The 27,217-nt window shown below is 50.1% G+C and overlaps 1 protein-coding gene across 1 annotated transcript; it reads left to right on the top strand.

The window, feature by feature from the left end:
* Positions 1-527: 527 nt before the first annotated feature.
* On the top strand, positions 528-18,895 carry LOC129694085 (mucin-5AC-like). Its single transcript, XM_055630811.1, has 9 exons — positions 528-865; positions 4,978-5,073; positions 9,228-9,323; positions 10,362-10,457; positions 11,044-11,139; positions 12,208-12,300; positions 12,836-12,931; positions 17,793-18,561; positions 18,697-18,895. Exons 1-9 carry the CDS (start codon positions 712-714, stop codon positions 18,893-18,895), a joined length of 1,695 nt encoding a protein of 564 aa, XP_055486786.1. The 5' UTR covers positions 528-711.
* Positions 18,896-27,217: the final 8,322 nt, after the last annotated feature.

The following is a 27,217-nucleotide window of genomic DNA, read 5'->3' as shown; positions in this document are numbered from 1 at the left end:
AGAGACTGGATGATACAGTATCGGACCGTGCTCTAGTAAATGGAAGGACCATGTAGAATCCTGATGACAGAGGGGAAGAAGCTGTTTCTGAGTCTGGTGGTGCGTGCTTTCAGGCTTCTGTAATTTCTGGCCTGACGGGTGTGGGGAAAAGAAGGAATGACCAGGGTGGGAAAGGCCCATGATTATTTTGGCTATTTTCCTTGTGTAGTGGGCAGTGTAGATGGAGTCAATGTTGGGATATCTGGTCTGTGTGACGGACTGGGCTGCATCCACAACTTGCTTCAATTTATTGTGCTATTGGGCAGAGCTGTTCACAAACCAAGCTGTGATGTAACCCCACAGTATGAGACCTATGGTGCATCTGTAGACGTTGGAGAAAAGTCAAATCTCCTCAGACTCCTGAGGAAGTGAAGACATTGATGTGGGTTTTTGGACTTTGCTCCCATGTTGTTGGTTCATGACAAATTGTTGGTCATATTTCTGGTTAGGAACTTGAAACTCTGACACATTTCTGGAGGAGTGGGTGTGCGGGAGAGTGCGGGCTCGCTGGAGAGGGGGAAGGAGAATGATGGGGAAGAGGTGAAGGAGAGGAGATGGGCAGAATGATATAAAGGCAGAGAGACTAATGGAGAGCAATGATTAATGCTGAGGGGAGCAGAACAATGACACAGGTGAGGGCTGGACAGCCGTTGTGTTCACCAGAGATTGGCGATGCCGTGTACTTCAGTCCCCATCCATCCCGCAGAGCTGCAGGATTATTTCCCCACTACACCCACTGTCTATCCACACTCCGTGGAACCCCAGGAAACAACAGCCCAACCCCAGGAGGATTTGTCCACTGTTCCAGAACTAGACACAACCTCAGGTATCGATGGAGGGGTCGTGATACAGTGGTCAAAGTAGGGGAAGGTGACTTGAGCAGAGGGTCTGGAGGGGGAGCTGTGGGTGGAGAGTGTTTGGAGTTGGGTGCAGGAGGGGTACATGGATGGGGGAGCTGGCAGGAGAGACTCTGCAAAGAGATGGGCCTGGAATCTGTTGGAGTGAGTGGAATCAGATTCATACAGCTTGGAAACAGTGCTAACTTGCCCACTCAACCTGTTCAACCTATTTCCCTCTCAGTCTAATCTATCTTCTATCTCTCTATACATAACTAAACCTCTGATCTTGTGCTCTTCCGGTTTGCGGCGTTTTTCAATTTGTACCAAAACGGTACGAGATAGCGCTACTATTTTTTGCCAGGTTACTCATTGTTCTCCGGTGCTGCGAGAGCAACAAGTTCCCTTCTGATCGGTGGTAAATTGTAAAAGTTATCAAGGTTTAAATATCTTGAAAACCGCGCGTGCGTAATTTCCTTCAGTCGGATCCACACAGATTGGTCTCTTCTCCTGTCAGTCAATGCCACGGTCAGGATAGCGACGCCCCCTTCCTGCCCCACCGGCGGCAGCTTGTCCCGCCTCACTCACAAACTGGTGAGGAGTGGGGAATAGAGGGATAGTCGGGGGTAGGGAGCGCAGAGCAGTTATGGAGGGAGGGAGTGACTGAGGGTCGAGGAAAGGAGAGGGAGGGAGAGTGAGGGAGGGATTGGGGGAGGGGAGGACGAGAGGGGATAGAAGAGGAAGGGGAGGGAGTGCTGGGGATGAGGAGAAATGAGCCATGCCTGCGTAGTTGGGGGCTATAGGTAAGTGGTGCAATATTACGTTGGAGGGACGGGTTGCGTTGGGGGATCGTGTGTGTGGTGGAATATTGTAATGGGCAGCGGGTTGCGTTGGGGGACCAGGCCTCCCGTGTGACAGGGTCCCACTTAGTCTAGTTATTTTTTTAAAGTAGTGATCATACCTGCCTTAACTACCTCCTCCTGCAGCTTGTAACAAATACCTACCACCCTTTGTGTAAAAAACCCCTCTCCTTAAACCTATTTCCTCCGATTCTGCATTTCCCTACTCTGGGAAAAGACTGCATTTCCCCGAACTTTTCCTCTCATGAAGTCCTAGTCGGCTCAACATCTACCTCTGGCTCAGGCCCTCGAGTCCTGGCATTTTTGTCTAAAATCTTCTCTGCAACATCAGTAGTTGGGATGTGCCCTGGGTGGAGGAGTTTCAAACAGTGAGGGGGGGCAGGTCTTGGAGAGAGGGATAGGGGGGCAAGTAGATATATTGGAAATGAGTAAGTATAGAAGAACGGAATGATGGGTAAGGAGGGAGTGGGTGACTGGTGATTGAGGGTGGAGGAGGAAAGAGAGTGGAGAGGTCGAGGAGAATGTATTTGATGACTGACTGATGCTTCCAGTCCTTTAGTTCCTGCAGACCTACTAGATTATTCCCTCCACTAGACCCACTGTCTGTCCACACTTGATTACAGATCCACACTCCGTACCAACATCAGTAGTCGATGGGCCGAATTGCCTCATTCTGTTCCATGACGTAACCTCCCAAAGTGCAGAACCTCACACATGTTCAGATTAAAGTCCATTAGTGCAGAAATTCAGCCCAACTCAGAGTGGGGGGGGGTCACGTGGAGTAAGACATGTTTCGGAAGGAGAGTGGGTGAAGAGAGACTGGATGATACTTCCAGTCCTTTAGTTCCCAAACACTTTTTCCAATCTGATGACCTGTTGTGGTGTTACTACACTCCCGTTTCTCTGTTCCATTATTCCAGATCACCAGATGTCCACAGGGGAACAGACCCAGGAATCATCGACTGGAGAATCCACCCAGGAACCGTCTTCTGTCCCAGTGGGAGACACATCCTCAGGTACCAAGTCCTCTCACATGTTATTGCTTGTCCTCATTAACCCTACAGCCGGTTTTTGGAGAGGGCGGTAGTTTGTTCAACAGTGGACAATAATCCCCCTTGGATTGATAGACACAAAATGCTGGAGTAGCTCAGCGGGTCAGGCAGCATCTCTGGAAAAAAGGAATAGGTGACGTTTCAGGTTGAGGCCCTTCTTCAGACTTCATCCTTGGATTGAGGATGGTTGAGGATGTGGCGCCGACACACAAGAGGCCGAAGCAAAGAAGTTGAAGCTAAAGAATCTAATAGAAACGAGGCGGAAACGCCAATGAACCGAATGGCTGCGTCGCCCAAAAGCAAAGTTACCGAATGGCCGCTCTGTCGAAACGCCACCTACCCGAATGGCGGCGTCGCCTACAGGCCAACGGACCGAATGGCCGCTCAACAGAAACGTCCAATAATGGACATGACGTTGCCGGGGGGCGGGACTTGTCAGCGATTGGTCCAGACCCCCATGTCCATCACATCACTTTGTCCCAAACCTCCGCTTCACCCGACCCACAGCCCGGGGAGGCTGGCCGTGGGAGAGTGGGGGCTGCCCCGAGGGATGCGCACCTTCCGCCACTTTCAACTTGGTGCTTGGGTTCAGACTGTCCAGTTACATATGGCTTGTGTGGGAAAATGAACCCCATGCTCCCGTCTCCCCCTTCTCTCTCCCCTCTTCTCTCTCTCCCCCTCTGTCTCTCTCCCTTCTCTCTCCTCCTCTCTCTCCCCTCGTCTCTCTCTCCTCCTCACCTAGATGGTAATAAATAAACCGTCTGTTCCCGCGGCCGGGGTGAATCACCCTGGTGTGGAGGTTGGGGTCCGATCGCGGTGCATCGAGGTCAGTGACTGTGGGACTCTCCCGCCGGTGGAGACAAAGGGGGAGAGAAGGGGAGAGAGAGAGAAGGGGGAGAAGGGGAGAGAGAGAAGGGGGAGAAGGGGAGAGAGAGAGAGAGAAGGGGGAGAGAAGGGGGAGACGGGAGTGTGGGGTTCATTTTCCCACACAAGCCAAAGGTGACTGGGCAATCTGAACCCAAGCACCAAGTTGAACGCTGTCGAAGGTGTGCATCGGTCGGGACAGCGTTACTCCAGCACTTTGTGTTTTTCTTTGTAAAGCAGCTCCTGCAGTTCCGTGTGCCTCCATATGGGTTTAATGGGCAAGGGAGTTTAAGTGGTTAGTGGGGTGGGTTGCAGGCTTCAAGGAAGGGTTATAACTTGGGGTTGTGAGCAGGGGTGGGTTTTCTCTGAGGATCAGACCAGGGCAGAGCAACAGCTGAGGGGTTATGGGAACTAAGGAGGCAAAATGGTGCAAAGAATGAGAAATGTAAGATCAGTGGGATGGGTAATGAGTTGTGGTAGTGGTAGGTGAGTGGTGCAATATTACGTTGGGGGGACGGGTTGCGTTGGGGGACCAGGCCTCCCGTGTGACAGGGTCCCACTTAGTCTAGTTATTTTTTTAAAGTAGTGATCATACCTGCCTTAACTACCTCCTCCTGCAGCTTGTAACAAATACCTACCACCCTTTGTGTAAAAACCCCTCTCCTTAAACCTATTTCCTCCGATTCTGCATTTCCCTACTCTGGGAAAAGACTGCATTTCCCCGAACTTTTCCTCTCATGAAGTCCTAGTCGGCTCAACATCTACCTCTGGCTCAGGCCCTCGAGTCCTGGCATTTTTGTCTAAAATCTTCTCTGCAACATCAGTAGTTGGGATGTGCCCTGGGTGGAGGAGTTTCAAACAGTGAGGGGGGGCAGGTCTTGGAGAGAGGGATAGGGGGGGCAAGTAGATATATTGGAAATGAGTAAGTATAGAAGAACGGAATGATGGGTAAGGAGGGAGTGGGTGACTGGTGATTGAGGGTGGAGGAGGAAAGAGAGTGGAGAGGTCGAGGAGAATGTATTTGATGACTGACTGACACAGGGGGCAGGGCAGAGAGGGAGAGGAGGGTGGAGGGAGAGAGGGAGAGTGCGAGATCAAATGCAGCTCTGTCGGAGAGAGGGTTGAGTGGGAACATAGAAGTGTGGTGAGGACTGTGTTTCAGGAGTGGGCATTGTTGAAGGCCAGATACATCACCTGTGGGACTTGGTGTGTGTTAACATGGACTGGTGACTCTTCATCTGTGCAGCTGTCTTCTCTCCTGATCAGCTGTTCAATGTGTTTTTACTCTTTCACCCTCACTGTCCCACCTCTACTCTCTTCTTCCAGATCCACCATCGGACACGACTCAGGATCCCCAGGAGGCAACGACTGAAGGCTCTTGTCAGGGTTTGACCAGTGACCCAGCAGGGTCTGCAAGCTCAGGTATCATTATATCTCCACGTGGGGTTTAGTTTTGATAAACAGTGAGCTGCCCAGCGAGTACGAGCATGATCCAACACACTAGGGTCAAACATATGACCGCAAAACGGGGAACGAGAATTGGAAGAGCAAATATGTAAGGAGATAGCAGATATTAGTAGTAAGCACAAGGTAGTGATTGTGGGAGATTTCAACTTTCCACACATAGACTGGGAAGCGCATTCTGTAAATGGGCTGGATGGGTTGGAGTTTGTAAAATGTGTGCTGGATAGTTTTTTGCAGCAATACATAGAGGTACCTACTAGAGGAGGGGCAGTGCTGGACCTCCTGTTAGGAAATGAGATGGGACAGGTGGCGGAGGTATGCGTTGGGGAGCACTTCGGGTCCAGTGATCACAATACCATTAGTTTCAATATAATTATGGAGAGGGTCAGAACTGGACCTAGGGTTGCGATTTTTGATTGGAGAAAGGCTAACTTTGATGCGATGCGAGATGATTTAAAAGGAGTGAACTGGGACATTTTGTTTTATGGGAAAGATGTAGAAGAGAAATGGAGGACATTTAAAGGAGAAATTTTAAGAGTACAGAATCTTTATGTTCCTGTTCGGTTGAAAGGAAACAGTAAAAATTGGAAAGAGCCCTGGTTTTCAAGGGAAATTGGACATGGACAGGGTCTCTGGCCGTGTGAGGCAGTGGCTCTACCAGCCGCTCCACTGTCGCCCAGTAATTGTACCCGAGGACGTGCAAACTCCCACACACACAGAGCAGAATAGGTCAGGGTGTCTGGCGCTGTGTGGCAGCGACTCTACCAGCTGCTCCACAGTTCCCAATAAAGCAACGGTGGCGCAGCGGTAGAGTTGCTGCCTTGCAGTGAATGCAGCGCCGGAGACCCGGGTTCGATCCCGACTACGGGTGCTGTCTGTACGGAGTTTGTACATTATCCCCGTGACCTGTGAGATCATCGGTTTCCTCCCACACTCCAAAGACGTGCAGGTTTTTAGGCTAATTGGCTTGGTGTAAATGTAAAAATTGTCCCTAGTGTGTGTTGGATAGTGTTAATGTGGGGATGGCTGGATGGTACGGACCCGGTGGGCCGAAGGGCCCGTTTCTGTGCTGTATCTCTAAACTAAACAAAAGTTACCTGGAGTATTGCGTACAGTTTTGGTCTCCAAATCTGAGGAAGGACATTATTGCCATAGAGGGAGTGCAGAGACAGTTCACCAGACTGATTCCTGGGATGTCAGGACTGTCTTATGAAGAAAGACTGGATAGACTTGGTTTATACTCTCTAGAATTTAGGAGATTGAGAGGGGATCTTATAGAAACTTACAAAATTCTTAAGGGGTTGGACAGGCTAGATGCAGGAAGATTGTTCCCGATGTTGGGGAAGTCCAGGACAAGGGGTCACAGCTTAAGGATAAAGGGGAAATCCTTTAAAACCGAGATGAGAAGAACTTTTTTCACACAGGGAGTGGTGGATCTCTGGAACTCTCTGCCACAGAGGGTAGTTGAGGCCAGTTCATTGGCTATATTTAAGAGGGAGTTAGATGTGGTCCTTGTGGCTAAAGGGGATCAGGGGTTATGGAGAGAAGGCAGGTACAGGATACTGAGTTGGATGATCAGCCATGATCATATTGAATGGGGGTGCAGGCTCGAAGGGCCGAATGGCCTACTATTGCACCTAATTTCTATGTTTCTATCTTGTTCGGAAAAAGAGGGAGATCTACAATAATTATAGGCAGCATGAAGTAAATGAGGTGCTTGAGGAGTATAAGGAATGTAAAAAGAATCTTAAGAAAGAAATTAGAAAAGCTAAAAGAAGATATGAGTTTGCTTTGGCAAGTAAGGTGAAAGTCAATCCAAAGGGTTTCTACAGCTATATTAATAGCAAAAGGATATCGAGGGATAAAATTGGTCCATTAGAGAGTCAGAGTGGACAACTATCTGCAGAGCCAAAAGAGATGGGGGAGATATTGAACAATATTTTTTCTTCGGTATTCACCAAGGAGAAGGATATTGAATTATGTGAGGTAAGGGAAACTAGTAGAGTAGCTATGGACACTATGAGGTTCAAAGTAAAAGAAGTACTGACACTTTTGAAAAATATAAAAGTGGATAAGTCTCCAGGTCCTGACAGGATATTCCCTAGGACATTGAGGGAAGTTAGTGTAGAAATAGCAGGGGCTATGACAGAAATATTTCAAATGTCATTAGAAACGGGAATAGTCCCCGAGGATTGGCGTACTGCGCATGTTGTTCCATTGTTTAAAAAGGGGTCTAAGAGTAAACCTAGCAATTATAGACCTGTTAGTTTGACTTCAGTGGTGGGCAAATTAATGGAAAAGATACTTAGAGATAATATATATAAGCATCTAGATAAACAGGGTCTGATTAGGAACAGTCAACATGGATTTGTGCCTGGAAGGTCATGTTTGCCTAATCTTCTTGAATTTTTTGAAGAGGTTACTAGGGAAATTGACGAGAGTAAAGCAGTGGATGTTGTCTATATGGACTTTAGTAAGGCCTTTGACAAGGTTCCTCATGGAAGGTTGGTTAAGAAGGTTCAACTGTTGGGTATAAATGCAGGAATAGCAAGGTGGATTCAACAGTGGCTGAATGGGAGAAGCCAGAGGGTAATGGTGGATGGCTGTTTATCGGGTTGGAGGCAGGTGACTATTGGGGTGCCTCAGGGATCTGTGTTGGGTCCTTTGTTGTTTGTCATGTACATCAATGATCTGGATGAAGGTGTGGTAAATTGGATTAGTAAGTATGCAGATGATACCAAGATAGGGGGTGTTGTGGATAATGAAGAGGATTTCCAAAGGCTACAGAGTGATTTAGGCCATTTGGAAAAATGGGCTGAAAGATGGCAGATGGAGTTTAATGCTGATAAATGTGAGGTGCTACACCTTGGCAGAACAAATCAAAATAGGACGTACATGGTAAATGGTAGGGAATTGAAGAATACAGTTGAACAGAGGGATCTGGGTATAACCGTGCATAGTTCCTTGAAGGTGGAATCTCATATAGATAGGGTGGTAAAGAAAGCTTTTGGTATGCTAGCCTTTATAAATCAGAGCATGGAGTATAGAAGCTGGGATGTAATGTTAAAATTGTACAAGGCATTGGTGAGACCAAATCTAGAGTATGGTGTACAATTTTGGTCGCCCAATTATAGGAAGGATGTCAACAAAATAGGGAGAGTACAGAGGAGATTTACTAGAATGTTGCCTGGGTTTCAACAACTAAGTTACAGAGATAGGTTGAATAAGTTAGGTCTTTATTCTCTGGAGCGCAGAAGGTTAAGAGGGGACCTGATAGAGGTCTTTAAAATGATGAGAGGGGTAGACAGAGTTGATGTGGACAAGCTTTTCCCTTTGAGAATAGGGAAGATTCAAACAAGAGGACATGACTTCAGAATTAAGGGACAGAAGTTTAGGGGTAATATGAGGGGGAACTTCTTTACTCAGAGAGTGGTAGCGGTGTGGAATGAGCTTCCAGTGGAAGTGGTGGAGGCAGGTTCATTGGTATCATTTAAAAATAAATTGGATAGGCATATGGATGAGAAGGGAATGGAGGGTTATGGTATGAGTGCAGGCAGGTGGGACTAAGGGGAAAAAACATTTGTTCGGTACGGACTTGTAGGGCCGAGATGGCCTGTTTCCGTGCTGTAATTGTTATATGGTTATATGGGTATATGACTCTGTAAGGCAGCAACTCCACCATTGCACCAGCGTGCAATGCAAGAGGGAGTTAAAGTTGTTAGTGGGGTCAGCCGTGTACCACAGTGTCCTTCCATCCTGCAGACCTACTAGATTATTCCCTCCACTAGACCCACTGTCTGTCCACACTTGATTACAGATCCACACTCCGTACCAACATCAGTAGTCGATGGGCCGAATTGCCTCATTCTGTTCCATGACATAACCTCCCAAAGTGCAGAACCTCACACATGCTCAGATTAAAGTCCATTAGTGCAGAAATTCACCCCAACTCAGAGTGGGGGGGTCACGTGGAGTAAGACATGTTTCGGAAGGAGAGTGGGTGAAGAGAGACTGGATGATGCTTCCAGTCCTTTAGTTCCCAAACACTTTTTCCAATCTGATGACCTGTTGTGGTGTTACTACACTCCCGTTTCTCTGTTCCATTATTCCAGATCACCAGATGTCCACAGGGGAACAGACCCAGGAATCATCGACTGGAGAATCCACCCAGGAACCGTCTTCTGTCCCAGTGGGAGACACATCCTCAGGTACCAAGTCCTCTCACATGTTATTGCTTGTCCTCATTAACCCTACAGCCGGTTTTTGGAGAGGGCGGTAGTTTGTTCAACAGTGGACAATAATCCCCCTTGGATTGGTAGACACAAAATGCTGGAGTAGCTCAGCGGGTCAGGCAGCATCTCTGGAAAAAGGAATAGGTGACGTTTCAGGTTGAGGCCCTTCTTCAGACTTTACCCTTGGATTGAGGATGGTTGAGGGAACCGCTGTAGAAATGCTGCCTACCCGCTGAGTTACTCCAGCACTTTGTGGCTTTCTTTGTAAAGCAGCTCCTGCAGTTCCGTGTGCCTCCATATGGGTTTAATGGGCAAGGGAGTTTAAGTGGTTAGTGGGGTGGGTTGCAGGCTTCAAGGAAGGGTTATAACTTGGGGTTGTGAGCAGGGGTGGGTTTTCTCTGAGGATCAGACCAGGGCAGAGCAACAGCTGTGGGGTTATGGGAACTAAGGAGGCAAAATGGTGCAAAGAATGAGAAATGTAAGATCAGTGGGAGGGGTAATGAGTTGTGGTTGTTTAGGTTTATTGTTGTCACATGTGGTGAGGTTCTGAGTGAGGGGTGGCAGGTCTTGGAGAGAGGGATAGGGGGGCAAGTTGATATATTGGAAATGAGTAAGTATAGAAGAACGGAATGATGGGTAAGGAGGGAGTGGGTGACTGGTGATTGAGGGTGGAGGAGGAAAGAGAGTGGAGAGGTCGAGGAGAATGTATTTGATGACTGACTGACACAGGGGGCAGGGCAGAGAGGGAGAGGAGGGTGGAGGGAGAGAGGGAGAGTGTGAGATCAAATGCAGCTCTGTCGGAGAGAGGGTTGAGTGGGAACATAGAAGTGTGGTGAGGACTGTGTTTCAGGAGTGGGCATTGTTGAAGGCCAGATACATCACCTGTGGGACTTGGTGTGTGTTAACATGGACTGGTGACTCTTCATCTGTGCAGCTGTCTTCTCTCCTGATCAGCTGTTCAATGTGTTTTTACTCTTTCACCCTCACTGTCCCACCTCTACTCTCTTCTTCCAGATCCACCATCGGACACGACTCAGGATCCCCAGGAGGCAACGACTGAAGGCTCTTGTCAGGGTTTGACCAGTGACCCAGCAGGGTCTGCAAGCTCAGGTATCATTATATCTCCACGTGGGGTTTAGTTTTGATAAACAGTGAGCTGCCCAGCGAGTACGAGCATGATCCAACACACTAGGGTCAAACATATGACTCTGTAAGGCAGCAACTCCACCATTGCACCAGCGTGCAATGCAAGAGGGAGTTAAAGTGGTTAGTGGGGTCAGCCGTGTACCACGGTGTCCTTCCATCCTGCAGACCTACTAGATTATTCCCTTCACTAGACCCACTGTCTGTCCACACTTGATTACAGATCCACACTCCGTACCAACATGAGTAATCGATGGGCCGAATTGCCTCATTCTGTTCCATGACATAACCTCCCAAAGTACAGAACCTCACACATGCTCAGATTAAAGTCCATTAGTGCAGAAATTCACCCCAACTCAGAGGGGGGGGGGGGGGGGGGGGGGGGGGGGGGGGGGGGGGGGGGGGGGGGGTGGAGTAAGACATGTTTCGGAAGGAGAGTGGGTGAAGAGAGACTGGATGATGCTTCCAGTCCTTTAGTTCCCAAACACTTTTTCCAGTCTGATGACCTGTTGTGGTGTTACTACACTCCCGTTTCTCTGTTCCATTATTCCAGATCACCAGATGTCCACAGGGGAACAGACCCAGGAATCATCGACTGGAGAATCCACCCAGGAACCGTCTTCTGTCCCAGTGGGAGACACATCCTCAGGTACCAAGTCCTCTCACATGTTATTGCTTGTCCTCATTAACCCTACAGCCGGTTTTTGGAGAGGGCGGTAGTTTGTTCAACAGTGGACAATAATCCCCCTTGGATTGATAGACACAAAATGCTGGAGTAGCTCAGCGGGTCAGGCAGCATCTCTGGAAAAAAGGAATAGGTGACGTTTCAGGTTGAGGCCCTTCTTCAGACTTCACCCTTCTATGCCTCCATATGGGTTTAATGGGCAAGGGAGTTTCAGTGGTTAGTGGGGTGGGTTGCAGGCTTCAAGGAAGCGTTATAACTTGGGGTTGTGAGCAGGGGTGGGTTTTCTCTGAGGATCAGACCAGGGCAGAGCAACAGCTGAGGGGTTATGGGAACTAAGGAGGCAAAATGGGGCAAAGAATGAGAAATGTAAGATCAGTGGGAGGGGTAATGAGTTGTGTTTGTTTAGGTATATTGTTGTCACATGTGGTGAGGTTCTGAGTGAGGGGGAACAGGTCTTGGAGAGAGGGATAGGGGGGCAAGTAGATATATTGGAAATGAGTAAGTATAGAAGAACGGAATGATGGGTAAGGAGGGAGTGGGTGACTGGTGATTGAGGGTGGAGGAGGAAAGAGAGTGGAGAGGTCGAGGAGAATGTATTTGATGACTGACTGACACAGGGGGCAGGGCAGAGAGGGAGAGGAGGGTGGAGGGAGAGAGGGAGAGTGCGAGATCAAATGCAGCTCTGTCGGAGAGAGGGTTGAGTGGGAACATAGAAGTGTGGTGCGGACTGTGTTTCAGGAGTGGGCATTGTTGAAGGCCAGATACATCACCTGTGGGACTTGGTGATGGCAAGGGGAGGAGGTAGGGAGAGATGGCTACGGGGGAGAGAGAGGGGTGAGATGGCAGGGGAGGGGCCATGAAATCAATGGGATTATGCTGGACAGATTGCAATGTGTAACGGATGGAATGATGGAGTGGAGGGAGAGGGATGGACAATTGTTGGGGTCACCAGAGACTGGTGTTGGCCGTGCACTTCAGAGCTGCGGGATTATTTTCCCTCTACACCCACTGTCTGTCCACACTTTATTACAGATCCACACTCCGTACCAACTGGGGAATCCCAGGAAACAACAGCCCAACCCCAGGAGGATTTGTCCAAGGTCCCAGAACCAGATACAAGCTCAGGTATCTGACGACATTGGTATCTCCAAGATGATGGCATTTTTAAAGTGGAGATTTACAGTTTCTGATTACAAAGTTGGTCAAAGGTTTGGAGGGGAAGACAGGAGAATAGGGTTGACAGGGAACGATATATCAACCATGAGTAGTCGATGGGCCGAATTGCCTCATTCTGTTCCATGACATGAATTTATGGACATGAGATTGAGGATGAAGTGGAAATAAGTGGAGAGCTTGAGGAGAATATATTTTGTAGACAGACCGACGCATAGGGCCAGGGGCTGAATGCTGAAGTCGGAGAGAGTCAGAGAGAGTGTGAGAGTACTCTACAAGAGCACGGCTTTACAAGGGAGCGAGGCGTAGACCGTGTTCGAGGAGTTTGTAATGTTGAAGGTGAGACGTGTGACCTGTCCGTGACCCTTGGTATATTGTGGTGTTAGCATGGACTCTTTGTGTCTGCAGCCGACTTCCCACCTGATCTGCTGATCATTGTGTTTTCATCTCTCACCCTCCCTATCCCACCTCCATTCTCTTCTTCCAGATCCACCATTGGGCACAACTCAGGAACCCCAGGGAACAACGAGTGGAGGCTCTGGTCAGGGTTTGACCAGTGACCCAGCAGGGTCTGTAAGCTCAGGTATCAGTGGTGGGGAGAGTGAAACACAGAACAGTACAGGAACAAGCCCATTGTCCCACAATATCCGTGCCACAGATAATGCTGTTAAACATATCTCCTCTGCCTGCACCTAATCCATATCCTTCTATTCATTGCATGTCCACTTGCCTAAACAAAATACTCGTTGACAGCCATTACCTCTGAAACTCAAAGCCCTGACAGATGAAGGCAAGCAAACCATATGCCTTTCTATCATTGCCACTTTGAGGTTGTTATAGACTTGGACCCCAAAACCCCTCTGCACATCAATGGTCTCAAGGGTCTCGCTATTAACCATAATTTCTCGTTATATACGGATTCCAAAGGTCAACACCTCACACTTACTCGGACTAAACTCCATCTGCCATTTCTCTGCCCATTTCTGTAGCAAATCTACACCCACTGAATACTTTGACAGCCTTCCTCACCATCTGCACCTTCACCAAATGTATCATCTCTACACATTTACAAAAGACACAAAGTGCTGGACTAACTCAGCAGGTCAAGCAGCATCTCCGGAGAACATGGACATTTCCCAGTGAAACTCCAACGTCAGATGTGGGCTAACCTAATAACTGCTGCCCCCATTTTAGTCTCCCTGGTGTCGGTCTAATAGTGCTGTAATGTCCTTTGCCCCAATTTAATATTTCCCCCAAGGTCCAGACACACCTATTCATAACTCTCTTAAAACTGTGATCACTTTCCCAAAATGCTCTCCCACTGAAACACCAGGCGAGGCTCATTTCCGTGCTGCAGAGCTGCAGGATTATTTCCCCACTACACCCACTGTCTGTCCACACTTTATTACAGATCCACACTCTGTACCAACTGGGGAACCCCAGGAAACACCAGCCCAACCCCAGGAGGATTTGTCCACTGTCCCAGAACTAGACACAAGCTCAGGTATAGATGGAGGGATCATTGGAGCAGTGGGGGATGGGTTGGGGAGGGGAACATGAGATGAGAAAATAAATCAGGAAAGGTAGTCAAAGGTCAAAGGTCAGGAGATCAGAGTGCATCCGTGGATAACAAGAGAAATCAGGGATAGTATCAAAGCGAAGGATGAAGCGTACAAATTAGCCAGAAAAAGCAGCCTATCGGAGGACTGGGAGAAATTCAGAGACCAGCAGAGGAGGACAAAAGGCTTAATTAGGAAAGGGAAAATAGATTATGAAAGAAAACTGGCAGGTGTGGCGGCTCCTAAGGGTCGTCCCATTATACTGCCGAACCCCTCGGCACAGGAGTGGTGCAGTCCGGAGGCGGTCCTTAGCCGGAGGGTATAAAAGGCAGGGTTTGGGTGCCATCTTGGCCTGGTTTCGTCTTCCCCTGAACCGGGAGGAAATACTAGAAATTCTCAAACTGCGGACTACTTGCCTCATTTGAGACCCACGCACTACACAGGGAACATAAAAACTGACTGCAAAAGTTTTTATAGATATGTGAAGAGAAAAAGATTAGTTAAAACAAATGTAGGTCCCTTGCAGTCAGAAACAGGTGAGTTGATCATGGGGAACAAGGATATGGCGGACCAATTGAATAAATACTTTGGTTCTGTCTTCACTAAGGAAGACATAAATAATCTGCTGGAAATAGCAGGGGACCGGGGGTCAAATGAGATGGAGGAACTGAGTGAAATCCAGGTTAGCCGGGAAGTGGTGTTGGGTAAATTGAACGGATTAAATGCCGATAAATCCCCAGGGCCAGATAGGCTGCATCCCAGAGTACTTAAGGAAGTAACCCCAGAAATAGTGGATGCATTAGTGATAATTTTTCAAAACTCTTTAGATTCTGGAGTAGTTCCTGAAGATTGGCGGGTAGCTAATGTGACCCCACTTTTTAAAAAGGGAGGGAGAGAGAAAACGGGGAATTACAGACCAGTTAGTCTAACATCGGTAGTGGGGAAACTGCTAGAATCAGTTATTAAAGATGGGATAGCAGCACATTTGGAAAGTGGTGAAATCATTGGACAAAGTCAGCATGGATTTATGAAAGGTAAATCATGACTGACGAATCTTATAGATTTTTTCGAGGATGTAACTATTAGAATGGATAAGGGAGAACCAGTGGATGTGTTATATCTGGACTTTCAGAAGGCTTTCGACAAGGTCCCACATAAGAGATTAGTATACAAACTTAAAGCACACGGCATTGGGGGTTCAGTATTGATGTGGATAGAGAACTGGCTGGCAGACAGGAAGCAAAGAGTAGGAGTAAACGGGTCCTTTTCACAATGGCAGGCAGTGACTAGTGGGGTACCGCAAGGCTCAGTGCTGGGACCCCAGCTATTTACAATATGTATTAATGATTTAGACGAGGGAATTGAATGCAATATCTCCAAGTTTGCGGATGACACGAAGCTGGGGGGCAGTGTTAGTTGTGAGGAGGATGCTAGGAGGCTGCAAGGTGACTTGGATAGGCTGGGTGAGTGGGCAAATGTTTGGCAGATGCAGTATAATGTGGATTAATGTGAGGTTATCCACTTTGGTGGCAAAAACAGGAAAGCAGACTATTATCTGAATGGTGGTCGATTAGGAAAAGGGGAGATGCAACGAGACTTGGGTGTCATGGTACACCAGTCATTGAAGGTAGGCATGCAGGTGCAGCAGGCAGTGAAGAAAACGAATGGTATGTTAGCATTCATAGCAAAAGGATTTGAGTATAGGAGCAGGGAGGTTCTACTGCAGTTGTACAGGGTCTTGGTGAGACCACACTTGGAGTATTGCGTACAGTTTTGGTCTGAGGAAAGACATTATTGCCATAGAGGGAGTGCAGAGAAGGTTCACCAGACTGATTCCTGGGATGTCAGGACTTTCATATGAAGAATGAGTGGATAGACTTGGTTTGTACTCACTAGGATTTAGACGATTGAGGGGGAATCTTATAGAAACTTACAACATTCTTAACGGGTTGGACAGGCTAGATGCAGGAAGACTGTTCCCGATGTTGGGGAAGTCCAGGACAAGGGGTCACAGTTTAAGGATAAGGGGAAATCTTTTAGGACCGAGATGAGGAAAACATTTTTCACACAGAGAGTGGTGAATCTCTGGAATTCTCTGCCACAGAAGGTAGTTGAGGCCAGTTAATTGGCTATATTTAAGAGGGAGTTAGATGTGGCCCTTGTGGCTAAAGGGATCAGGGGGTATGGAGAGAAGGCAGGTACAGGATACTGAGTTGGATGATCAGCCATGATCATATTGAATGGCAGTGCAGGCTCGAAGGGCCGAATGGCCTCTACTCCTGCACCTATTGTCTATGTTTCTAAAGTTTGTCTGACTGACAGAAAGCAAAGAGTGTAAATAAAGGATGTCTTTTCTGGTTGGCTGCAAGTGACAAGTGGTGTTCCACAGTGGCCAGTGTTGATTCAACTACTTGCCATGTTGTATGTTAAAGATCGGTATATAGAATTGATGGCATTGTGTCTAAGTTGGCGGATAATATGAAGATAGGCGGAGGGGCAGTAGTATTGAGGAAGCAGGGTCTCTGTAGAAGGACTTAGACAAGTTGACAGGTTAGGGAAAGAAGTGGCAAATGGAATACAGAACAGTAAAGTGTGAGGTCATGCACTTTGGTAGAAGGAATACTGTGAATGTTTAGAAATGGTGAGAGGATTAATAAATCTGAAGAAAGCGCTGGAGTAACTCAACGGGACAGGCAGCATCTCTGGAGAGAAGGAATGGATGACATTTCTGGTCGAGACCCTTCTTCAGACTGATAATAAATCTGAGTTGGGAATTTGGAATGCTGATGCAGGATTCCCAATAGATTAACTTGCAGGTTGAATCGTTAGTAAGGAAGGCAAATGCAATGTTAGCATTCGAGAGGATTCGAATGTTAAACAAATTATATAATGCTGAGGCTTCATTAATGGTCAGACCAGTGGAATAATGTGGGCACTTTTTGGCCCCATATCTGAGGAAGGATGTGCTGGCTTTTGAGATGCTCCATATGTTTATATCAGTGATCCTGTGGATGATAGAGGATGAGGAGTGTTTGCTGGCACTGGGCCTGTAGTCACTGGAGATTAGAAGGACAAGGGGGATCTCATTGAATCTTACCCAATAATGAAAGGCCCAGGCAGAGTGGAAGTGGGGAGAGGGAGAGTCTAGGAACAGAGGGCACATCCTGAGGATAAAAGGACGTAGCTCTAGCATGGAATTGAGGAAGAATTTATTTAGCCGGAGGATGGTGAATCTGTGAAATTCATTGCCACAGACGGTGCTGGAGGCCAAGTCATTGAGTATTTTTAAAGCAGAGGTTGATAGCCTATTGATTAGTAAAGGCGTTACAGGTTACAGGGAGAATGCAGGGGATGGCGATGAGAGGGGACAATGCCATGATGGATCTAGGCCGATGGGCCGAATGGCCTAATTCTGCCCCTATGTATTACGGTCTTCTGGTTGTTTGTTTGGGGGTGGATATTCCTCCTTCAGATATTGGTGATGTTTGTGGTCTTGGTGACACCTCCCCATCTCTCCAGCCTTTTCCTTTTTCCCCGCACTCCTCAATTCTCTGCCAGATCTGCAGTTGGACACCACTCAGGCACACAAAGGGAACCATGACTGGAGACCCTGGTCCCAGTTTGACCAATGCCCCAGCAGGGTCTGAAAGCTCAGGAATCAAGATTGGGATCATTGATGGGAACGGTGCTCCCCATGGTCAGTCCTGAAGCTGGTCCCCACTCGGACTGTCCAGTCAGAGGTTAAGGAGGGGGAGTCACTGGGAGAGACGGGGTCAGCGAACGGCCGAGGTTTCTCTAGAGGTTGAAGTCATCCATTTCCTGCCCGTCCTGGTGGCATATTTACATGATTCCACTCTCACTCTCCCATCTCTTCACTTGTTCCAGGACCCGAGGGTGCCGGAACTGAGGCGCACAAAAAGTCAACAACCAGAGAGCCCAGCGGGACACCGTCCACTGCCCCAAAGGAAGAGACTTGTTCAGGTATCGGTCTTGTGTGTGGTGGGGTCGCCAATCAGAGTCAGTGTCCAGTGTCACCCCGTGTGGTCATCAGTCAGGGCCCAGTGTCCAGTGTCACCCCGTGTGGTCATCAGTTGGTGCCCAGTGTCCAGTGTCACCCCTTGTGGTCATCAGTTGGTGCCCAGTGTCCAGTGTCACCCCGTGTGGTCATCAGTCAGGGCCCAGTGTCCAGTGTCACCCCGTGTGGTCATCAGTCAGGGCCCAGTGTCCAGTGTCACCCCGTGTGGTCATCAGTCAGGGCCCAGTGTCCAGTGTCACCCTGTGTGGTCATCAGTCAGGGCCCAGTGTCCAGTGTCACCCCGTGTGGTCATCAGTCAGGGCCCAGTGTCCAGTGTCACCCCGTGTGGTCATCAGTCAGGGCCCAGTGTCCAGTGTCACCCCGTGTGGTCATCAGTTGGTGCCCAGTGTCCAGTGTCACCCCTTGTGGTCATCAGTCGGGTGCCCAGTGTCCAGTGTCACCCCGTGTGGTCATCAGTCAGGGCCCAGTGTCCAGTGTCACCCCGTGTGGTCATCAGTCAGGGCCCAGTGTCCAGTGTCACCCCGTGTGGTCATCAGTCAGGCCCAGTGTCCAGTGTCACCCCGTGTGTGTCAGTGTCCAGTGGTCATCAGTCAGGCCGTGTGGTCCCAGTGTCACCCCGTCAGGTGGATCCCGCTGTCCTTGTGTTGTCTGGGTTCCTGCCCTTGTCTCCACCATCATCGCTCTGTCACGGACTGGGTCCCACGGGCCTTGTCTGCTCACATAGCCGAGTGATGGATGCTCTACCACTTCCAGCCCCCTGGCTGCTGACGGAGAAGGAGTCGAGAGGTTGATCAGCGAGGCACAAGTGCTGTTCATTGGGGCCCAGGGATCGCCCGAGGACATGAAGGTCTATCTCCAGGAGGTGAGCGTTTACCCGTCGCTAACCCGCGGCTCGACAACTGTGTTCACAGTGACTCTCACCCTCCCGCCTCACTCAGTGACTGTCAGCTGATGAACGCACCCCAAACAGTCTCCCCCCCGTCCCGTCAGTCATCCCCCGTCCCATCAGTCCCTCTCTCCAGTCTCCCCTGACCCCAGTCTGTCTCCCCCCTGACCCCAGTCAGTCTCCCCTGACCCCAGTCTCCCCTGACCCCCCCCAGTCTGTTTCTCCTGACCCCAGTCTATCTCCCCTGACCCCAGTCTGTCTCCCGACCCCACTCTGACCGCAGTCTCCCCTGACCCCAGTCTGTCTCCCGACCCCACTCTGACCCCAGTCTCCCCTGACCCCAGTCTGTCTCCCGACCCCACTCTCTGACCCCAGTCTCCCCTGACCCCAGTCTGTCTCCCGACCCCAGTCTGTCTCCCCTGACCCCAGTCTGTCTCCCCTGACCCCAGTCTATCTCCCCTGACCCCAGTCTGTTTCCCCTGACCCCAGTCTGTCTCCTCCCGACCCCAGTCTGTCTCCCCCTGACCCCAGTCTGTCTCCCCTGACCCCAGTCTATCTCCCCTGACCCCAGTCTGTCTGACCCCAGTCTGTCTCCCCTGACCCCAGTCTGTCTCCCCTGACCCAGTCTGTCTCCCCTGACCCCAGTCTATCTCCCCTGACCCCAGTCTGTTTCCCCTGACCCCCAGTCTGTCTCCCCTGACCCCAGTCTGTCTCCCGACCCCACTCTGACCCCAGTCTCCCCTGACCCCAGTCTGTCTCCCCTGACCCCAGTCTCCCCTGACCCCATCTCTCTCCACTGACCCCAGTCTGTCTCCCCTGACCCCAGTCTGTCTCCCCTGACCCCAGTCTATCTCCCCCCTGATCCCAGTCTGTCTCCCCTGACCCCAGTCTATCTCCCCTGATCCCAGTCTGTCTCCCCTGACCCCAGTCTATCTCCCGACCCCCAGTCTGACCCCAGTCTCCCCTGACCCCAGTCTGTCTCCCCCTGACCAGTCTCCCCCTGACCCCAGACTCCCCCCCTGACCCCAGTCTGTCTCCCCTGACCCCCCCAGTCTGTCTCCCCTGACCCCAGTCTGTCTCCCCTGACCCCAGTCTGTCTCCCCTGACCCCAGTCTGTCTCCCCTGACCCCAGTCTGTCTCCCCTGACCCCAGTCTGTCTCCCCTGACCCCAGTCTGTCTCCCCTGACCCCAGTCTCCCCTGACCCCAGTCTGTCTCCCGACCCCAGTCTGTCTCCCCTGACCCCAGTCTGTCTCCCCCCAGTCCCCCCCCCAGTCTGTCCCCCCTGACCCCAGTCTATCTCCCCTGACCCCAGTCTGTCTCCCCTGACCCCTCTGTCTCCCCTGACCCCAGTCTGTCTCTTGACCCCAGTCTGTCTCCCCTGACCCCAGTCTGTCTCCCCTGACCCCCAGTCTGTCTCCCCTGACCCCAGTCTGTCTCCCCTGACCCCAGTCTATCTCCCCTGACCCCAGTCTGTCTCCCCTGACCCCAGTCTATCTCCCCTGACCCCAGTCTGTTTCCCCTGACCCCAGTCTGTCTCCCCTGACCCCAGTCTGTCTCCCCTGACCCCAGTCTGTCTCCCCTGACCCCAGTCTATCTCCCCTGACCCCAGTCTGTTTCCCCTCGACCCCAGTCTGTCTCCCGACCCCAGTCTGTCTCCCCTGACCCCAGTCTGTCTCCCCTGACCCCAGTCTATCTCCCCTGACCCCAGTCTGTTTCCCCTGACCCCAGTCTGTCTCCCCTGACCCCCTGTCTGTCTCCCGACCCCACTCTGACCCCAGTCTCCCCTGACCCCAGTCTGTCTCCCCTGACCGCAGTCTCCCCTGACCCCAGTCTGTCTCCCGACCCCACTCTGACCCCAGTCTCCCCTGACCCCAGTCTGTCTCCCCTGACCCGTCTCCCCTGGGATTCTTTCCCCTGACCCCAGTCTGTCTCCCCTGAATCCAGTCTGTCTCCCCTGACCCCAGTCTATAGATCCCCTGATCCCAGTCTTGTCTCCAAGTGTAAACTTGTGGACCGTTCCCCTGACCCCAGTCTATCTCCCGACCCCAGTCTGACCCCAGTGTGTTCCCATCTGTCTCCCCTGACCCCAGTCTGTCTCCCCTGACCCCAGTCTGTCTCCCCTGACCCCAGTCTATCTCCCCTGATCCCAGTCTGTCTCCCCTGACCCCAGTCTATCTACACCCCAGTCTGACCCCAGTCTCCCCTGGACCAGTGGGTCTCCCCTGGACTCCAGTCTCCCCTGACCCCAGACTATCTCCCCTGACCCCAGTCTGTCTCCCCTGTATCTGTGGACCCCAGTCTGTCTCCCCTGACCCCAGTGGTGGACCCCCAGGATCCTGACCCCCAGTCTGTCTCCCCTGACCCCTGGTCTGTCTCCCGACCCCAGTCTGTGTCCCCTGAGGGATCTGTCTCCCCTGGTGAGGGTTCCCGCTGGTGTCCCCTGACCCCAGTCTATGGAGTTCCCTTGACCCCAGTCTATCTCCCCTGGACCCAGTCTGTCTCCCCTGACCCCAGTCTGTCTCTTGACCCCAGTCTGTCTCCTGGTGACCCCAGTCTGTCTCCCTTGACCCCAGTCTATCTCCCCTGACCCCAGTCTGTCTCCCCTGGTGATGGGTCTGTCTCCCCTGACCCGTCTCCCCTGACCCCAGTCTGTCTCCCGACCCCAGTCTGTATTAAGGGGAGGGACTCCTCCTGGTGTCTCCCCTGGGTTCTATCTCCCTTGACCCCAGTCTATCTCCCCTGGAGTTGGTGTGGTATCTGTCTCTTGATCTGTCTCTGGACCCCCTGGTGATGGGTTTCTGGTGGTGTTGTGGGGATGGAGTCCCGCCGCCCTCAATCAGTCTCCCGCCCCCTCTCCACCCAGTCTGCCCCCGACCCCATGGAGTTTCTGGTCATTCTTTGGGGGAGGGATCCTCCTGGTGGGTGTATCCTGCTGGATGGAGGTGTGAAGGAGGGGTGGAATATTCCCCATGGTGGTTAAGGGGGGGAGGGATCCTCCTGGATGATGGAGTGGTGGTGTTGGAATCCTTTGTATTCAGGTGGAAGATGTTTCTTAGATCCACTGTGGTGGGGGCTTGCGCTCATGCAAGTGTAAACTTGTGGACATTCCCCTGGGTGGTGAGTTCCCACATTGTGTGGACGAGGGGATTTCCATGGTGGGTGAGGAAGGAGCTTCCCCTGGTATTAGAGCAGGTGGTGTTACATCCAATCCTGTGCTTGGACAGGGGGAGGCAGGACCTTTACACAGTTTATGAGAGAGGTGATTTGGAAGGTATGTGTGGTCCTGGTGTTATGGGGATGGAGTTGGTGGTGTGGGGAGGGATCCTCCTGGTGATGGGTTCTGCTGGTGTTGTGGGGATGGAGTTGCTGGTATTAAGGGGAGGGAATCCCCTGGTGTTTAGTGACGGGTTCTGCGGGGGTGAAGGAAGGATTCGTGCTCCTCCATCATGTGCCCCAGCTCTATGCCGTGATCCCACACATTGTGGTCTCACCCTCACCATCCACTGCTCTGCTCCACAGTTACGTGAGATACTGAGGAAGCAGCTCTACTGTAAATAAGTCAAGCCCAAGGATTAACAGACCGGAAAACGGAAGAAGTGGGGAAGCAGCTGAGCAGATCCTGCATTCGGATCATCAACAGAAGATTGTGCGAGTGTGGGGTGTGGGGTGGGCTGTTGGGCAGTGTGGGGTGGGCTGTTGGGCAGTGTGGGGTGTGGGGTGGGCTGTGGGGGCAGTGTGGTGTGGGTGTGGGGGGGTGTTGGGCAGTGTGGGTGGGTGTGGTGTGGGGGGTGTGGGTGTGGGGTGTGTGGGTGTGGGTGGGTGTGTGGGTGTGTGGGTGTGTGTGTGGGTGTGGGTGTGGGTGTGGGGTGGGTGGGTGTGGGGTGGTGGTGGTTTTTACAGGAATCCAAGCTAATATTGTCGATGACAGATCCTCTTTCATTCTGTCAATTACATGGTTGATCATTTCTCAATGACGTGATTGAATGTAATCATGAGTTTAATTCTATGACCTATTCCTGTAATGTCTCAATATTTCTGACGCTACAGTTTGTTGAAGAAGAATATATTTCTATTTGTTTGTTACGCTGTAAAGCAACTTTAATTTACTAATGTTATTAAAAGTAAAACAATAAAGATACAAAGTAAATCCACGCACGTTCTCAGTTAACTTGCTGATAAAGGAGAAGGCTGGAAATCTACTGCAAATGGCCACAAACCTGGTGGTGCTGCTGAGTGAGGAGGGGTATCTAGGGTACAGGATGATGGTGAATAGTTGGTCAAATTGTCAGAGCAATGACGATGGAACATAATGCTGACCATTCCTGTGTGTGTCCTGCCTTTTGATTCTCCCAGCCTGTGAGCTGATTCAATGAGGGAGGATTAATAATGGTGGAACATACCTTTGGGCCTGAGATACGTGAGAATCACCCACACACCATATAACCATATAACAATTACAGCACGGAAACAGGCCATCTCGACCCTCCTAGTCCGTGCCGAACACGTATTCTCCCCTAGTCCCATATACCTGCGCTCAGACCATAACCCTCCATTCCTTTCCCGTCCATATAACTATCCAATTTATTTTTAAATGATAAAAACGAACCTGCCTCCACCACCTTCACTTGAAGCTCATTCCACACAGCCACCACTCTCTGAGTAAAGAAGTTCCCCCTCATGTTACCCCTAAACTTCTGTCCCTTAATTCTCAAGTCATGTCCCCTTGTTTGAATCTTCCCTACTGTCAGTGGGAAAAGCTTATCCACGTCAACTCTGTCTATCCCTCTCATCATTTTAAAGACCTCTATCAAGTCCCCCCTTAACCTTCTGCGCTCCAAAGAATAAAGACCTAACTTATTCAACCTTTCTCTGCAATTTAGTTGCTGAAACCCAGGCAACATTCTCTGTACTATCTCTATTTTGTTGACATCCTTCCTATAATTGGGCGACCAAAATTGTACACCATACTCCAGAATTGGTCTCACCAATGCCTTGTACAATTTTAACATTACATCCCAACTTCTATACTCAACGCTCTGATTTATAAAGGCCAGCACACCAAAAACTTTCTTTACCACCCTATCTACATGAGATTCCACTTTCAGGGAACTGTGCACAGTTATTCACAGATCCCTCTGTTCACCTGCATTCTTCAATTCCCTACCATTTACCATGTACGTCCTATTTTGATTTGTCCTGCCAAGATGTAGCACCTCACACTTATCAGCATTAAACTCCATCTGCCATCTTTCAGCCCACTCATCCAACTGGCATAAATCTCTCTGTAGACTTTGAAAATCTACTTCATTATCCACAACCCCACCTATCTTAGTATCATCTGCATACTTACTAATCCAATTTACCACACCATCATCCAGATCATTGATGTACATGACAAACAACAGTGGACCCAACACAGATCCCCGTGGCACCCCACTAGTCACTGGCCTCCAACCTGACAAACACCCACCACCAACCTTTGGGAGGTTAAATGAAAGGGGGAGTGTGCCGTAATTACAAGACCCTAAACACCATTCATATGCAGAAGGATCTTGTAGTTCAAGTTCATAGCATGTGGAAGGTGACAGCACAAGTAGATAGTGTGGTAAAGAAGGCGTATGATGTGCTTGTCGTTATTACTAGTGGCATTGAGTCAGAAAGTTATCATGCTGCAGATTTGCTTCAAGATTTTATTGTATGACTAGACCAAGTGCAGACCCGTTGGCTCTGTTCCCCCAACGTGTGGTTGCGGGGGAGGGGGGCTGGTTGGGGGGGTATACACGCACTAACTACCCCCCCGCACACACACTAACTACCCCCCTTGATATTATATTTATATTATAACCCTATTATTAATTTGCTCCTTTTACCCCATAACCGCCCTATCTACTGACGCATAACCCCCAACTCGCAGGCACGTCTAGAGAGGGGGGTGGGGGGTAGAGAGTGAGAGCAGAGAGAGAATGGGGAGAGACAAACAGAAAGGGGCAGAGACAGAAGGGCAAGAGACAGGGGGAGAGGAGGTGCAGGAGAGGAGGATGGGGGAGGAGGAGTGAGTGGGATGGGAGGAGAGGGGGGGGGGAGGGGGGAGGGGGAAGGGAGGGGGAGGTGAGAGGGAGGAGGGAGATGGGGTAGGGGAGAGAGGGGGAAGAGTGTGGAGGGAGGGGGACATGGGGTAGGGGAGAGAGGGGGAAGGATAGGGGGAGGGAGAGGGGTGGGGGCAGTCCATCTATTCCCCACTCCCTATCACCCCCACTCCTCTCCCTCTATTCCCACTCTCCTCCTCACCTCCCCCATTCCCCCCTCTCCCACCCTACTCTCCCTCAATCCCCCAACTCCCCCTCTTCACCTCCCCAGGATCTCGCCTGTCCTCCGGATCTGCAGAACTTGCTCGTTCAGAGAGGAACACAGAACAGGGAGGAGTGAGAGAGCCAAATGCCAGCTCGCGTCGGGGCAGGGCGGGGGGTGTTGATGTAAGTCGGCCTCGTGACGCCCACAGCCGTTGATAACTGCCAGCTGACAACAACCCTTTAAAGCTGCTAAAGCAAGACGTGTTTGCCCAGGAGCGAGCGTTCACAGCAACGAAGCACCAGCTTCTGACTCTCTGGAAACCCACAGCTGGAATGAGCGAGCAGGGGATGGGAGGGCGCGTTAGGTGGGCGGGGCTTTGCGAGCTGCGCCGGCTGTGAGGAGATAGTTCAGCAGAACCTATGTGGAGAAATTTAGCGTTTGAGGAATCGCTGCCCCAAGATCTGTAGAACAATGAAGCTACACCGGAATGCAGCTGCAGAATCTTTGTTCTGCAGAATTTTCTCGATATTTAATTCACAGCGGCGGGGGTGCGGGGTGGGGCCAGGATGCGAGTGAGCCTGGATTGGTCGGCATGTGGGCATTGTGACGTCAGCAGCTGGTGAGTGGTGTTTAGATTTGAAAAATCGAGTTTTGTGATAAATTTTATTGAAAATGTGGGGAAATAATTGAGCAACGAGTGGATTTCTGAACTCATAAGTTACACACACACACACACACACACGCGGATATCATGGAGAGGTGGCTGCAGTAAAACTGCTCACCAGTGCTCCGACTTCACGCCAGAATTAGCCGAATGTGCAGTAAACAACTTTTGTTTACTTTTGTTAGAGACTATTCTATGAAAATATTCTATCAACTTCATGCATACCAATTATTTCATTAGTAATAACACACTATTCGCTTATCTTAATCTTGTTCAACAACAGATAGTTAATGCTGACACCTTATTTCTTTCTAAGTTATATTTTTCAGAGCTCTAGTATAAATCAACCATCCCTATTAACCCTTTTCTCACACAAGTTAAACACAATACAAGGGAATCTTGACATTATTCCATCTCATCTTTCAGGCGGACTGCGCCACCATCCCCTCTCCAAGCCAATCATTAGCCTCCCATTTACTGCAACGTATGTATGCTACTAGTGGTAGGAGGCGCGGGTGATCTACTATAACTCCTCACAGAAGGGAAAACAAGCTTTGTTATCTCCTCTACTATTTCATGTTTACATTTACCATCCACCCTTCAACACATTCGCAGACATGAGGTAATACGTCTAATCTTACTTTGCTGATTCCCACGTACCTCTTCTGCAACTGATCAAGCGAGAGATGCCAATTGTCACATCCAAAACACCCTTCTTTACCTTGTTCAATTCCTATCAAAATTAAATAAGGAAGGATATTAATTTTTCTTCCATTTACCTCCTTGTGGATCTTTATGATCAACACATAGTAAGGTGCAGCAGGCAGTGAAGAAAGCCAATGGTATGTTAGCTTTCATAGCAAAAGGATTTGAGTATAGGAGCAGGGAGGTTCTACTGCAGTTGTACAGGGTCTTGGTGAGACCACACCTGGAGTATTGCGTACAGTTTTGGTCTCCAAATCTGAGGAAGGACATTATTGCCAAAGAGGGAGTGCAGAGAAGGTTCACCAGACTGATTCCTGGGGTGTCAGGACTGTCTTATGAAGAAAGACTGGATAGGCTTGGTTTATACTCTCTAGAATTTAGGAGATTGAGAGGGGATCTTATAGAAACTTACAAAATTCTTAAAAAAACTTGGACAGGCTAGATGCAGGAAGATTGTTCCCGATGTTAGGGAAGTCCAGCACAAGGGGTCACAGCTTAAGGATAAGGGGGAAATCCTTTAAAACCGAGATGAGAAGAACTTTTTTCACACAGAGAGTGGTGAATCTCTGGAACTCTCTGCCATAGAGGGTAGTTGAGGCCAGTTCATTGGCTATATTTAAGAGGGAGTTAGATGTGGCCCTTGTGGCTAAGGGGATCAGAGGGTATGGAGAGAAGGCAGGTACGGGATACTGAGTTGGATGATCAGCCATGAGCATATTGAATACCG

The sequence above is a fragment of the Leucoraja erinacea genome, unplaced genomic scaffold (assembly GCF_028641065.1).
Source record: "Leucoraja erinacea ecotype New England unplaced genomic scaffold, Leri_hhj_1 Leri_538S, whole genome shotgun sequence".
Classification (NCBI taxonomy): domain Eukaryota; kingdom Metazoa; phylum Chordata; class Chondrichthyes; order Rajiformes; family Rajidae; genus Leucoraja; species Leucoraja erinaceus.
Note: the sequence above shows the minus strand (reverse complement) of the source record. Positions and strands in the feature narration are given on the sequence as shown.

What these genes read in the sequence shown, in the direction of transcription:
- LOC129694085 (XM_055630811.1), top strand. Translation starts at nt 712, where the DNA reads ATGCCGTGTACTTCAGTCCCCATCCATCCCGCAGAGCTGCAGGATTAT. An exon ending in AGCAGGGTCTGCAAGCTCAG is followed by an intron (nt 5,074 to 9,227) that starts GTATCATTATAT and finishes CCATTATTCCAG; the next exon opens with ATCACCAGATGTCCACAGGG. An exon ending in AGTGGGAGACACATCCTCAG is followed by an intron (nt 9,324 to 10,361) that starts GTACCAAGTCCT and finishes CTCTTCTTCCAG; the next exon opens with ATCCACCATCGGACACGACT.